The sequence below is a fragment of the Eleginops maclovinus genome, chromosome 4 (assembly GCF_036324505.1).
Source record: "Eleginops maclovinus isolate JMC-PN-2008 ecotype Puerto Natales chromosome 4, JC_Emac_rtc_rv5, whole genome shotgun sequence".
Classification (NCBI taxonomy): Eukaryota; Metazoa; Chordata; class Actinopteri; order Perciformes; family Eleginopidae; genus Eleginops; species Eleginops maclovinus.
Window position 1 is genome coordinate 18,101,256 of NC_086352.1, and position 12,434 is coordinate 18,113,689.

At 39.5% G+C, this 12,434-nt stretch overlaps 1 protein-coding gene across 2 annotated transcripts; it reads right to left on the reverse strand.

Annotated features, from left to right (window-relative positions):
• Positions 1-1,576: 1,576 nt before the first annotated feature.
• On the reverse strand, positions 1,577-12,036 carry copb1 (COPI coat complex subunit beta 1). Of its 2 annotated transcripts, none has more exons than XM_063882160.1 (22): positions 11,886-12,036; positions 10,414-10,566; positions 9,866-10,095; positions 9,354-9,523; positions 9,130-9,244; positions 8,949-9,041; positions 8,720-8,857; positions 8,469-8,588; positions 8,078-8,185; positions 7,815-7,961; positions 7,510-7,655; positions 6,858-6,954; positions 6,596-6,756; positions 6,386-6,506; positions 6,060-6,287; positions 3,863-4,042; positions 3,222-3,366; positions 2,990-3,109; positions 2,736-2,881; positions 2,474-2,563; positions 2,121-2,276; positions 1,577-1,848 (listed from the first exon to the last, which is right to left on the reverse strand). In XM_063882160.1, exons 2-22 carry the CDS (start codon positions 10,502-10,504, stop codon positions 1,789-1,791), a joined length of 2,862 nt encoding a protein of 953 aa, XP_063738230.1. In that variant the 5' UTR covers positions 10,505-10,566; positions 11,886-12,036; the 3' UTR covers positions 1,577-1,788. The 2 variants fall into 2 exon arrangements, with proteins under 2 accessions (XP_063738230.1, XP_063738232.1); XM_063882162.1 differs by having other exon boundaries at positions 11,882-12,013.
• Between the last annotated feature and the right edge of the window lie 398 nt (positions 12,037-12,434).

Consider the following 12,434-nt stretch of genomic DNA (forward strand, 5'->3'; position numbering starts at 1 on the left):
AGGGGCTGGATGCGAAACAGTGCAATAATGTGTCATTCAAAGTCTTGATTGAGTTGGTTTCAGCCATTCATAATGGCATTCATATATTCATATCCATAGTTAATTAATCAGTAGAGTTGTGAAAGTGTTGCTAAACCTTTAATCTCATCCATAAACCCTAAAGTTCAGTACAAGCGTGTCAGCAGCTTACAAAGAAAAATACTGCAGCATTTCTTGTATAAAATGCAGGACAGGTGTAACAAAAAAACAATCCAGTAAAACTACAAGTATCCAAAGAAATACATTTTTTCCTAGATACCTTGAACAATGAGAAGTGTAAGTCTTTTTGACAATGGGCTGGGCTGGGTGCATATAATAAAACCACTTACAGACATTTTTTTCACAGACACAGCACCCTATAAAACAAAAGAACAATGAATTAAAGAATGAAACAGTCAGTCTTTGTTCAGACGAGCACTTTGTGTAAAGGATAAATCACCAAAATAGAAAATCATTGCAAAAACACAGGGTGTAAAAGCTTAACCGTTTTATGGAGTTTAGTTTTAGTTGTAATAATGATGGATAATATCTAGCCTAAATTCAAAGAGGCCGTACAATGAAGGCGGTAGATTGTGAGTAACTGCTGCCAGATAGACAGCTGTTTATTTTAGCAGCTGAGGCTCTGACCTCAAAGCCACATTTCAGCCTTTATCTAAAACCCTGGAGAGACAGATTTCAGAGATATTGCAAATGTATGACCGAGGTTGTGACCTTTTAATCTGGCATATTCACAGAAATGTCCCTTTACTCATACAATATAAACAGGAGGGACATTGGAATATGTAACTCTCTGCCAACACTAATCCATCTCCATCTCATTTTATCAGTAACGGTAAAATGTGCAGATGGCTTTGAGAGTACCTTTGAAATCACTGCAATATTCATTAGTACCTGAGGTCAAAAGGAATTATGTCCAAGCTGAGGATGTAGATGTATTGAAAAGTATTCATGCCATTGTCAATTGGGGGGCGCTGAACTATTGACTTCATCTTCACACTCGGAAGGAGATCACTTGAGGCATCTGAGGAATAAATTATTCATGTTCAACTTTCCAGGGGAAAGCACTTTAAGAGTAATTTTAAAGTATTTTCCAAACTTCACCCAAGTTATTTTTAAATAAAGACAGTAGAAATTCAGTCTCATGTACCTAATCTACTGTTCCTTTATAAAACATGTCAAACTGTCATTTTAAGGGTCTTAATATTGCCTTTTCACAAGATCAGTTGATGTGGAAGTTATTTTATAAAAATCTTATGTCACACTGCACATAAATCAATTAAAACCTTTAACAATTACTTGGGAACGAAGTACCTGAAATCTAATATACATTTAAAAAAGTCATTTTCCACAGCTACAATAGATTCTCATCTTAACTTCATCCTAAGTTTCGAATAGCTAGGCAAACTAACAAAACATCCTTATTTAACAAATTTAAATCATTGCTATAAAATAAAATAATAAATCAAGCAAGGGTTAGAAATGTGACCACAATTAAACTACAACAGATACTTCAGTGAATAAATGCAAAATGTATTCCTTCTTTTAATACATAGTTTATTGAAAATTAAACAGGACAGGGAAAGAACATTACTGAAATGTTGTTTCCAGACAGAGGTGATGTAAAAAAAAAAAGAGAAAGAAATCAGCAGGAAGCAACTGACCATATAGAGTTCTTAATTAGCTGTGAAAAGACTGTAAGATGGATGATGAAAGGGAACAGCACGAGGGATCAGCTGGACCAGAGTTGTCTCAGACATTTGACTTCTTTTGGGAGAGGTTGATCTTGTCACCGAGACTCAAGGCCATCCCCTGTGAAAAAAAGGAGAGGATTTATTGTTATAGCTTTTCTACACACTGATAAGAGCACAAGATTTGAGTTCACATCACATCAAGTTATGGGATGTTTCATATAATCACTTTCCTTGGCCATTTAGTCCAATTCCTTCAATAAAGTATTGAATTCAATGTTTTACTTTCAAAAGATTGATTTGCTGCATTGCTCAAGTTGAAAGAAAAGAAATTCAACAGAGCCTTTACTTCTTAGATGCATAAAGGTTTATAGTGCAGCATCTGAGACCCACCTGACTTTTGGCTCTAATGCGTATGTGTCCGTTGACAGGAGCGTCAGGCCCCAGGTGGATGGGCTTCTCGATGCTGACATTAGCCAGGGCATCTTCTCCAAAGATAGAACGAGCATAGAGGTTGGCAGCCATGAAGCCGCAGAAGCCAGACAGCGCCTGATTTGTGAGACAACAAGGATAAGAGTTGAGACTATTGCAGAGAAACAACACCAGAGGATTTACTCAATTTTGATTCTTCACAACATGCACCAGCACTAAAACTGATGGTCTATTTCAATTATTTCTATGGGTCCAGCCAGCTTTAAACCTCATTCACATTCTTTGCCCTGCTGTATGTGATGTCTTATACCAACCTTCTCAGGAGTCAGGCACTTCATGTTGGTGGACTTAAGGATGTGCTGAAGGTACTCGTTCAGATCAGTGATGTTGGTGTTCACTGTCACCTATAACAAGAAAGATTGATTAGGGAACATCTTCAATGCTCAGTCCTAAATATAGATTTTGGTTTTTGGATTTAGGAAGTACAAACAAACTTGACAAATGACACCAAAACACATTTCTTTAAAGCCAGTTTGTTTCTGGGAACTAGCCACAAAGTAGTAAAGCAAAGCCTACCTTGTTTTCCCACTCAAACTCTGCCCACATCTGTCTGAATTCTGCATCAGTGCAGGACGCAGGCTGGATGTAGTCCATGATGTCAATGTGGATGTCACTGAGGACGACGCAGTTCCTGTCGCTAGCGGCTCCCGACACATCATAGACTTGAAAGAAAGGAGCACACATCCCCACAAATTAGACAAACTCTTCGTTTACAGAGAGGAAAACAAGCTGAAATTCCATTATGACGATAAACAAAATTATTATCTTACCAATGTTTCCAAATATGATACCATTCTCTGTTGAGGCCACTTTAACATTGGCCTTGATGTTAGCAAAATCGTGGGGAGCCAGAGTTAGAGGTGAAGGCTTCTCAACCAACTTGAGATCACCTGTGGGACAGATACAATTAGCATGTAGCAACAAAATGCAAGGGATTGGTTCATTATCAAAAGAGAGAACATGTTCATATGTCCAGTGAGGTGAAAAATAAACTAGACAAACCTAAAGTGGCAAGCTCAAGAGTGCAATTCTGGAGAGTGTCATTGGTTTGGTTGACCACCAGCACGTCCAACACGATGTCATACTGGTTTACATGAACATAGGCTTCAGCATACACTGGGTCTGAGAACCCTGTCAGCTGGGTCACCTACAGTGGAATAACATGAATACATTTAATAATCAATTATAATGCAAGTACACTGTTTCCTCACAGTAAGTGATTAAGAAGTATTTAAGAAGTACATTTTTATGCCATTTACTTTTACAAGATTTTTACAGCAGTGTGTGCACAGCAAGAACTCAGCAGCAGGAATAAAAAAAAAAAAGTGACCTGCAGCTGTGTGTGTCCCTGCATGAAAAACAGTTATACCCGCAGTCAAATGTAATTAAAATAAAATAAATAAATAATCCACTAAATGGTAGAATATTAAATCCAAACCAAACAAGAACAACTGTTTTTGTTCCCACTGTGCAATCAAAAACAGTAACTCCACGAAAGTCACACAAAGGTCTTTAAATATTGATGCATTATAAATGGAACAATAAATAAATAATATTTCAAAACAAACAAATCTAATTCCCAAGCTCAAATTTGTTATTTCTCAATGTCATTTCCAGTTCCAGTGCAGAGGCTGCTGGTTTACCTTGTTGAGTTTTGAAGCCAGGGGATCGGCAGCCTCCTTCCTCTGAGTGTTGCCCATGGCAGCCAGCAGACTGAGCTGGAACTGGTCCTCCTTAGAGGTCATTTCGTTTTTGGCTGTCAGCTGCATGAAGGAGATCGGGTCGTCTGCCTGCACTGTTACGCTACGTTTCTCAGACTCTTTCTGTGGTCAGAATAAGAAACACATAGAGTTATTTTCTAAGGGGATAATCAAGCATATAGTTATCCCCCCAAAAGTATTCAATACATTATAAAAACTTAAATAGTAAGGCTAAGATGTGAAGACAGATAAGTAATAGAAATGTACATTTAAATTACAATCAAGTTACGATTTGTGCAGAATGAATTAAGAAATACAGGAAAAACATGCAGTGATTATGTTTGTCAGGATACAGCATAACCTCAGAAATTGATGCCAAAAATACATTTTTAAAAACAACAATTATTTGTCTTGTAAAAACTATACGTACAGTGGGGCAAAAAAGTATTTAGTCAGCCACCAATTGTGCAAGTTCTCCCATTTAAAAAGATGAGAGAGGCCTGTAATTTTCATCATAGGTACACTTCAACTATGAGAGACAGAATGAGGAAAATCCAGGAAATCACATTGTAGGATTTTTAATGAATTTATTTTCAAATGATTGTGGAAAATAAGTATTTGGTCAATAACAAAAGTTCATCTCAATACTTTGTTATATACCCTTTGTTGGCAATGACAGAGGTCAAACGTTTTCTGTAAGTCTTCACAAGGTTTTCACACACTGTTGCTGGTATTTTGGCCCATTCCTCCATGCAGATCTCCTCTAAAGCAGTGATGTTATGGGGCTGTCGCTGGGCAACACGGACTTTCAACTCCCTCCAAAGATTTTCTATGGGGTTGAGATCTGGAGACTGGCTAGGCCACTCCAGGACCTTGAAATGCTTCTTACGAAGCCACTCCTTCGTTGCCCTGGCGGTGTGTTTGGGATCATTGTCATGCTGAAAGACCCAGCCACGCTTCATCTTCAGTGCCCTTGTTGATGGAAGGAGGTTTTCAATCAAATTCTCACGATACATGGCCCCATTCATTCTTTCCTTTACACGGATCAGTCGTCCTGGTCCCTTTGCAGAAAAACAGCCCCAAAGCATGATGTTTCCACCCCCATGCTTCACAGTAGGTATGGTGTTCTTTGGATGCAACTCTGCATTCTTTCTCCTCCAAACACGACGAGTTGAGTTTTTACCAAAAAGTTCTATTTTGGTTTCATCTGACCATATGACATTCTCCCAATCCTCTTCTGGATCATCCAAATGCCCTCTAGCAAACTTCAGACGGGCCTGGACATGTACTGGCTTAAGCAGGGGGACACGTCTGGAACTGCAGGATTTAAGTCCCTGGTGGCGTAGTGTGTTACTGATGGTAGCCTCTGTTACTTTGGTCCCAGCTCTCTGCAGGTCATTCACTAGGTCTCCCCGTGTGGTTCTGGCATTTTTGCTCACCCTTCTTGTGATCATTTTGATTTTTGCGTGGAGCCCCAGATCGAGGGAGATTAGCAGTGGTCTTGTATGTCTTCCATTTTCTAATAATTGCTCCCACAGTTGATTTCTTCACACCAAGCTGCTTCCCTATTGCAGATTCAGTTTTCCCAGCCTGGTGCAGGTCTACAATTTTGTCTCTGGTCTCCTTTGACAGCTCTTTGGTCTTGGCCATAGTGGAGTTTGGAGTATGACTGTTTGAGGTTGTGGACAGGTGTCTTTTATACTGATAACGAGTTCAAAAAGGTGCCATTAATACAGGTAACGAGTGGAGGACAGAGGAGCCTCTTAAAGAAGAAGTTACAGGTCTGTGAGAGCCAGAAATCTTGCTTGTTTGTAGGTGACCAAATACTTATTTTACCGAGGAATTTACCAATTAATTCTTTAAAAATCCTACAATGTGATTTCCTGGATTTTTTTTTCTCATTTTCTCTCTCATAGTTGAGGTATACCTATGATAACAATTACAGGCCTCTCTTTTTAAATGGGAGAACTTGCACAATTGGTGGCTGACTAAATACTTTTTTGCCCCACTGTATATACAAACATAACAGTGTATTCGTAACATGCATAAATGAGGGCACATAAAATGGGACTTCCTCTACCCGTGGGGATACCTCAGCTCTCAGGAGGTTAAATTGCCCCCCTGAGTCAACGAGCATTACCTTCTGTGACAGCTTCTCCTCCTCCAGTCTGACAGTCAACATGTGTGACAGGGATCTGCGGCACTCCTTGTTGAAAATGTCATTCATAAGTGGCGAGCACTCCGACAGGACCTTGAGGCACAGAGAGATGCGGTCCACATCGTCGTCTGTGATCGGCTTCTTGGGCAGAGAGGACTTGCCCAAGTGCAGCACAGTGACCATGATCAGCATGGACTCCGCCACGAAGGACTGAGAGGGACAGCAAGACGTCAGGGATTAGATAAACAGTCCGCTGGTTAATTGTTTTTGACAGAAGCAGTCAGTCAAGTGGAGAGAGGACGACTTACATTTTGTTTCTTTTTGTCTTGAACAATAGCAACATAGCGCAGGGCTACTTTGGTCAGTGTGGTGGCCAGGGAAGCTGCCACATAGAAGTCTCCGTCCATCAGGAATCCTCTGAGTGGAGGTCTGGAACATCAGAAGCAGTGTTAATTGAGTGAGTTCAGTGTTCAGACAATCAATGGAGTATGAGAGGCAAATAATGAGCATTTCTTTACCTATCCTCTTCTTTTTTAGAAGGCCTGTTTGAGCTTAGGGCGCTCTGCGTCACATAGGTGCCCATCTCTGTCACTAGCTTCTGGGCTGGAGCCGCACTCACTTCATCCTCGGCTTTCACCTCCCCTGTCTCTCTCTTGATCTCATTTTCTACAATGGGGATCTGTCCAAGCAAGAGTTGGATGTTAGGTATTTGTACAATCTTGATTAAGTTGGGCTTGTCAAGTACTTTTTTCCATTTCATTCTGATAATAATGGACGTACCTCTCCCAAGGACCTGCGGACTTCTGTCATCACACTCTGGATGTCGTCCTTGGTGCTGCAGTATTCTCCCAGGATCCACAACGCTCCCCTGTAGATCCTGAAACATCACAATAGGGACAATGTTGAAGAGCATTGACAGAGATATGTAGTCCTGTATTGATATCTAACCCAGCCAAATGACATGGGACAAATGTGAATACAGAGAAAAAGATGAGATCGTACCAGATTGACCAAATCAGACCATTTTCATTCTTTGTTTAAGATTGTTTTGTACATTTTTGATTGTCTGTGTTCTTTTACCTTTATTTCTCACATAATTTCAGAGGAGACATAATTAATGAATTACTCTAGTGTGTGATTTGGCCTCACATAAGTCTTTTTATTACTAAATAGTATAATACAAAGCCTGTGCCCAATAACAAAAGAAATTGACAGTTCAGCTCACATTTTTAGTATTGTTTAATTATGAGTAACGACTTCACATTAGGAAAAATGGCATAAAAAAGGATACACTTGGTTGTTGATTGACTTGCCAATGTATCCATATAAGATAGGCTAACTTTAATTGTACTTGCTTTTCCATATTTCTATTACGATAGACAAAAACCACGACATGTATGATATTATCCTAAATGTGCTTAGAAAGCCTTACTTGACCGTTTTGATGGCATGAAAGACTTCCAGCATCTTCTCGATGATGAGGGGTCTCAGGCTGTCAAACCTCTGAATGGCCTCCCGTACAAACTCCAGCACATCAGCAGCAGCTGCCTCGTTAGTGTCACTTAGGAACTCCATCAGCTGTAAATCACATCAACACAAAGCTTACCTATATACTCAAACTTTACGTTATAGTTTCATACATATAAAGCACCATTGAGACAATTTCAAAAAGTTATACAATTTAACAAATGTCACGAGCATCTCGTTACTGGTGTGTTTAAATGATAGGAAACTCACCACAGGTATGACATTGGCTGCCATGTCAGGGAAGCGCACACTGCAGGAATGGAGAGTGCGCACCAACAGCTGCCTGTACTTATCAGTGTCTTCATGTTCTGTTACATTGTTTGTCTTGATCACTTCCTTCTTCAAAACAATCACCAACTTGAAAGAAAATAGATTTCACTTTACTTGCAGTATACAACCTGTTTCCTCTGTGTCCATGCTTGGACAACAAAAAACAACAACAATAACTTGGATATACTGTGCAAACCACTGACTTCTTCAACGTTGCGAGACGAAACCAGGTCCAGTGCCAGCTGCAAGGTCTTCTTTCTGACTTCCAGGTCAGGAGTGCTGAGAACACGCAGGATGTCCATCACAAGATCCTGGATAGAAATACAAATAAATTGGTGAAAAAACAAATGAATTCCTAACAGAGAAGTTGCACTTTAGGCACAGCAAACTGGTGCAGTGTTTTAATAGAACTATGTTTGCTAGAGTGTGATATATGACTTTTCTGCTGCTTTTGACTCCACGAAAATGTATTCTGTAGTCATTTGTTGTAATTATTGTTGCTTATATGATGTTATGACACATAAACCTAAATCACACACAGGTCATTGATGGGTAATTGTAGCAAAAATTAACAACAGCTAAAATTCAACATACCTGGAGTACACGCTCGTGAGTGGGATGCTCCTTCAGTTCAATCAGACGATCCAGAACAATGAGCTTCACATTGTTGTCGCTCTCCTTGATAATCAGATCAATGTAGCACTGGGCTGCAGCCTGAAGTCCAACAAAGCAAAACATGCATTAAAGATTGTCCAAGACATAAGACATTACTGCTATTGGATCCAATGCAGTACAATATCACTACCGTATATATACAGTATATTGACAAAACCTGGGTGTTGTACCTTAACGGCTGTGGGAGCACTGGAGAGGGTAACAAGAGTGCCAGCAGCCTCATACTTAACAGCCGGGCTGGAGGACTGCAGCAGGTTGTAGATGCAGCGGATAAACCGGGCACGCTCAGAGGGGTTAGCATGGCAAACCTGACAGACGGAAGAAATACAGCAAGAGTTCAGACATCAAAGCTGTTGTGGCAGAAAGCTAAGCTCAATTAGACTTAATGCTGGTACTCACTTTGTAAATCAGCTCCACGATGACCAGCTGGAGAATGTCACCAAAAGTGTGAACCTGGTCAATACACGTGCTGAGGTAATCCAGAGCTCGATCCTGTAAGATGTGAATGACATGTGTTATACCTTTGGGACAGGTACACACAGCAATAGAAACAGTAGGAAAAGGGCAATATTTTACAGACCTGATCGGCATGAATCAGCATCATGAACGCATTTCTCTTACAGCTGGCATCTTTCTCATTGACAAGAAAATCATGGATCAACTCTGGAGCGTCGGGGATGAGATGTTCGAAGTTCCTAAATCAAATAAATATCATCAGCTGCTTGTTGTTCAACAGGAATAAAGTAGAACATATGTTTGTATGGAAAGTCAACTGCACATAAAAAAACATTAAAGAGTTTGTACCTGTAGATGGTATAAATGGCCAGGACAGCGTTGCGCCGCACGTAACTGTGGCGATGCTCCAGGCAGGCCCGGATCGCTGGCATGAGAGGCTCAAGCAACTCGGACTCCTTCAGCTTGCAAAGGAAACGCAGAGTGGAGCCACGGATGAACTCGTTGGGATGCTGCAAGTCCTAAAATTCAAACATAATTTTAAATCAAATATTCTAGCCAAGATATTATTTTATTTTTCCCAATATATAGCGCCGGAAACAAATAAGAGAACAGTCAGCATTATCATTTTCTCTTGTTTTATTATTTATAGATTTGTCTTTGAGTTAAATTATTATTGTTTTTTTTATTGTATTCTATAAACTACTGACTATTTTTCTCTGAGATGAAATTCAACAAACACTGGAATGGCTGCCATACATGTAGAGATAAAGATTCAAGAACAATTTGGAGTGGTCTCAATGTTTTCTAGCAAAAGTGATCTAAAAATACCCAGATCTACAGATTGAGTGGACGAATCTTACCTTTCTGTAGGCGTCACACACCAGGATCATCTCCTGCAGCAGCTTTCCGTCTGGGGTTGTTTTGGGAACAATCTCCCAGAAAACCAGCAGCAGCTTTTTGATGGTGTGGTCTTGAAGTGGCAGCACAAAGCGGATGATGGTCATCAGAAGTCCTGGCAACTTCTCACCATTCAGGATCATGATGATGACCTTCTTCAGGGCTTCGGTCTTTGCCTTGATCTCCCCCTTTTCTGTAGGAAAAATGTGTAATCTTCTTAGCATCTAAGCATGCATTATGATTTTTAGGGCTCTTCACTTAAAACATTTCTTTAGACATTAGTTCAATTATTTGTTATCTATTCAATGAGGATATTAAGTGATTTGTATTTTGATGAGCAATTTATCTTTTAAGTTATTTGTTTACGAAAAGCAACATTGGCTACAGATTGTTTCTAGCACAAATGGAATTCCGTTCAACTCCAATGTATTGAAGTTGGAATATAGAAAATAATACAGTCCCTCTAAGATTTGATAATGTAGCTTTGCAAATGAACTTTATGAATAGTTACCTAGATCAGCCTTAAGGGTGACCTCAGAAGGAGGCTCTGAGTCAGATGAAACATTGATCAGAGTGTAACACACGTTCTCTGCAGCCGTCATTTTGATTCTGGCCTGTATCTGTCCTAGAAGAATCCCAACAAATGTCGATCACTGGATGATACCTAAAAGAAACAGTAAATGTGTAGATTCAGTAAGAAGGTGTAGAAAAACATGTACAGAGATGCATAAACATAAAGTAAGTAAAGCAAATGTGTGAACTAAATCTGAATGAACAATGGATGAAACAAGATACATTTGCTGAATAGCATAAATCACTGTTTGGTCATATTTCAATATCAATTTCATTAGCAGGCAAAGACAACATGGCAAACTGTTATATGTATTAAATACATCACTCACATGCCTTACTTTGACTAAAAAAAACAAAAACATTATTAATTATAAGAAAATAATAATGTTGCTACTTCTTACTGAATGTAACTGCAAGTTTATAAGACATTGTTTCATTGTTTATTTAACCCCTTCGGCCTAAGGAACCAGAAGTCCTTCCAAGAATCCTTTCAAGGGAATGCACAATACATCAATAAGGTAGTTCTGAATGTAATGTATTAGGTTGGTGTTTGCCCTGCCATAGATTTGTGATCAGCCCTGGGTGATTATCTGCCTCTGACTCAAAATATTATGGGATATGCTTTAGCCCATGAAAGACTTGGGCAGGAAAAGCAGATTGGGAAAAAGGATGGAGGGGATCTACAAAATGTTTTATCATTATACATGTGTTGCCTAAAAAGTGATTGTGAGTCAATGAGGCATTTGTTTGAGAGGCTTCTATGTAAAACTCCTTCAGAAAAACATCCCTTACAGGTGATTCCACCAGTAGTTGTAAGAAAAGGAGGAGCTGAATAAATACTGAGTTGTCTTTGGATAGATATGATTAACATTATGTAGTTAGTTGCATAATGATAGAGTTTGCTAGGTCCGGCTCTTACGTACCACATTCGCCGGTTTTAACTGTAAAAACGCGATGGCTGTCATCAAAAACACAGACAACAGCTGTCACTGTGACAGCAAAAGCATCGTAAGTCACAATGTTACATTGATAGACTGAATGGTTACAGTAAGGTGGTTAATGAAGCTCAACTCAAGAAAGTGTGACACGCAGCGTTAAAACCCTGGTACAACACTCCAGCTACTGTTACAGTTGTAATGGCCCTACCTGCGATAGCACCAACAATTGAGTAGCAAAACCTGAATAAAATGCAAACATGAATTACTTAATCGACTATACAATTGTTTAGATTTGGTTAAGATAAGTGATTAATCGCAAACTAGCTAATGTTAGCGAACGCCAGTTTAGCTTCTGCTCAGGCTAGCAATGAAATGGTGGACAGTAACGTTAGCTAGCTGCCCTAGCAGATACCGTGGGTCGGGAGAGAAAACATCACCTTGGTAAAAAAAAAAAAGGGATCACATTACCTACCTAATTGCGAGATTTTTATCCTCCGAAGTGGCCCTCGATATCCAGGTTTGGATAATTACATCTGTGACATGTCTCAGGAGCTCCCTTTGGCGAGCTGTCTGTGTAGTTCCCCACCACTTCCTACTGACGTGGAAGATTACTTTCTGAGCCACATCACTGCTACCGTGCGCCGGAAGGCTCAAACGCGAAAGCAATAATAAAGAACTTTCCATTCAAAAACAAACAATATATTATAACTATTTCATCAATCATTATCATCAAACTTTTTAAATGTGTACAATGTTACAAGACACAAATGAGTTTGTAGGCCACCTGTACATTTAACGGACTTTGTTCAAATGTATGAGACCAATTGTTCAGATTCCCTGTGGATATTGACCAATTATGCTTAGGGCCTCCAAAAGCTTAGCAGCGGCCCTGATGAACTATATAAGAATATATCATGTTTTCTGGTAATTTGTTGAATAAATCGTACATATTCAAATTATAGCCTTGTTTGAGAATTGAAATGAAACAGAGTGAAATCAAATAGTTATAAATACAATATTC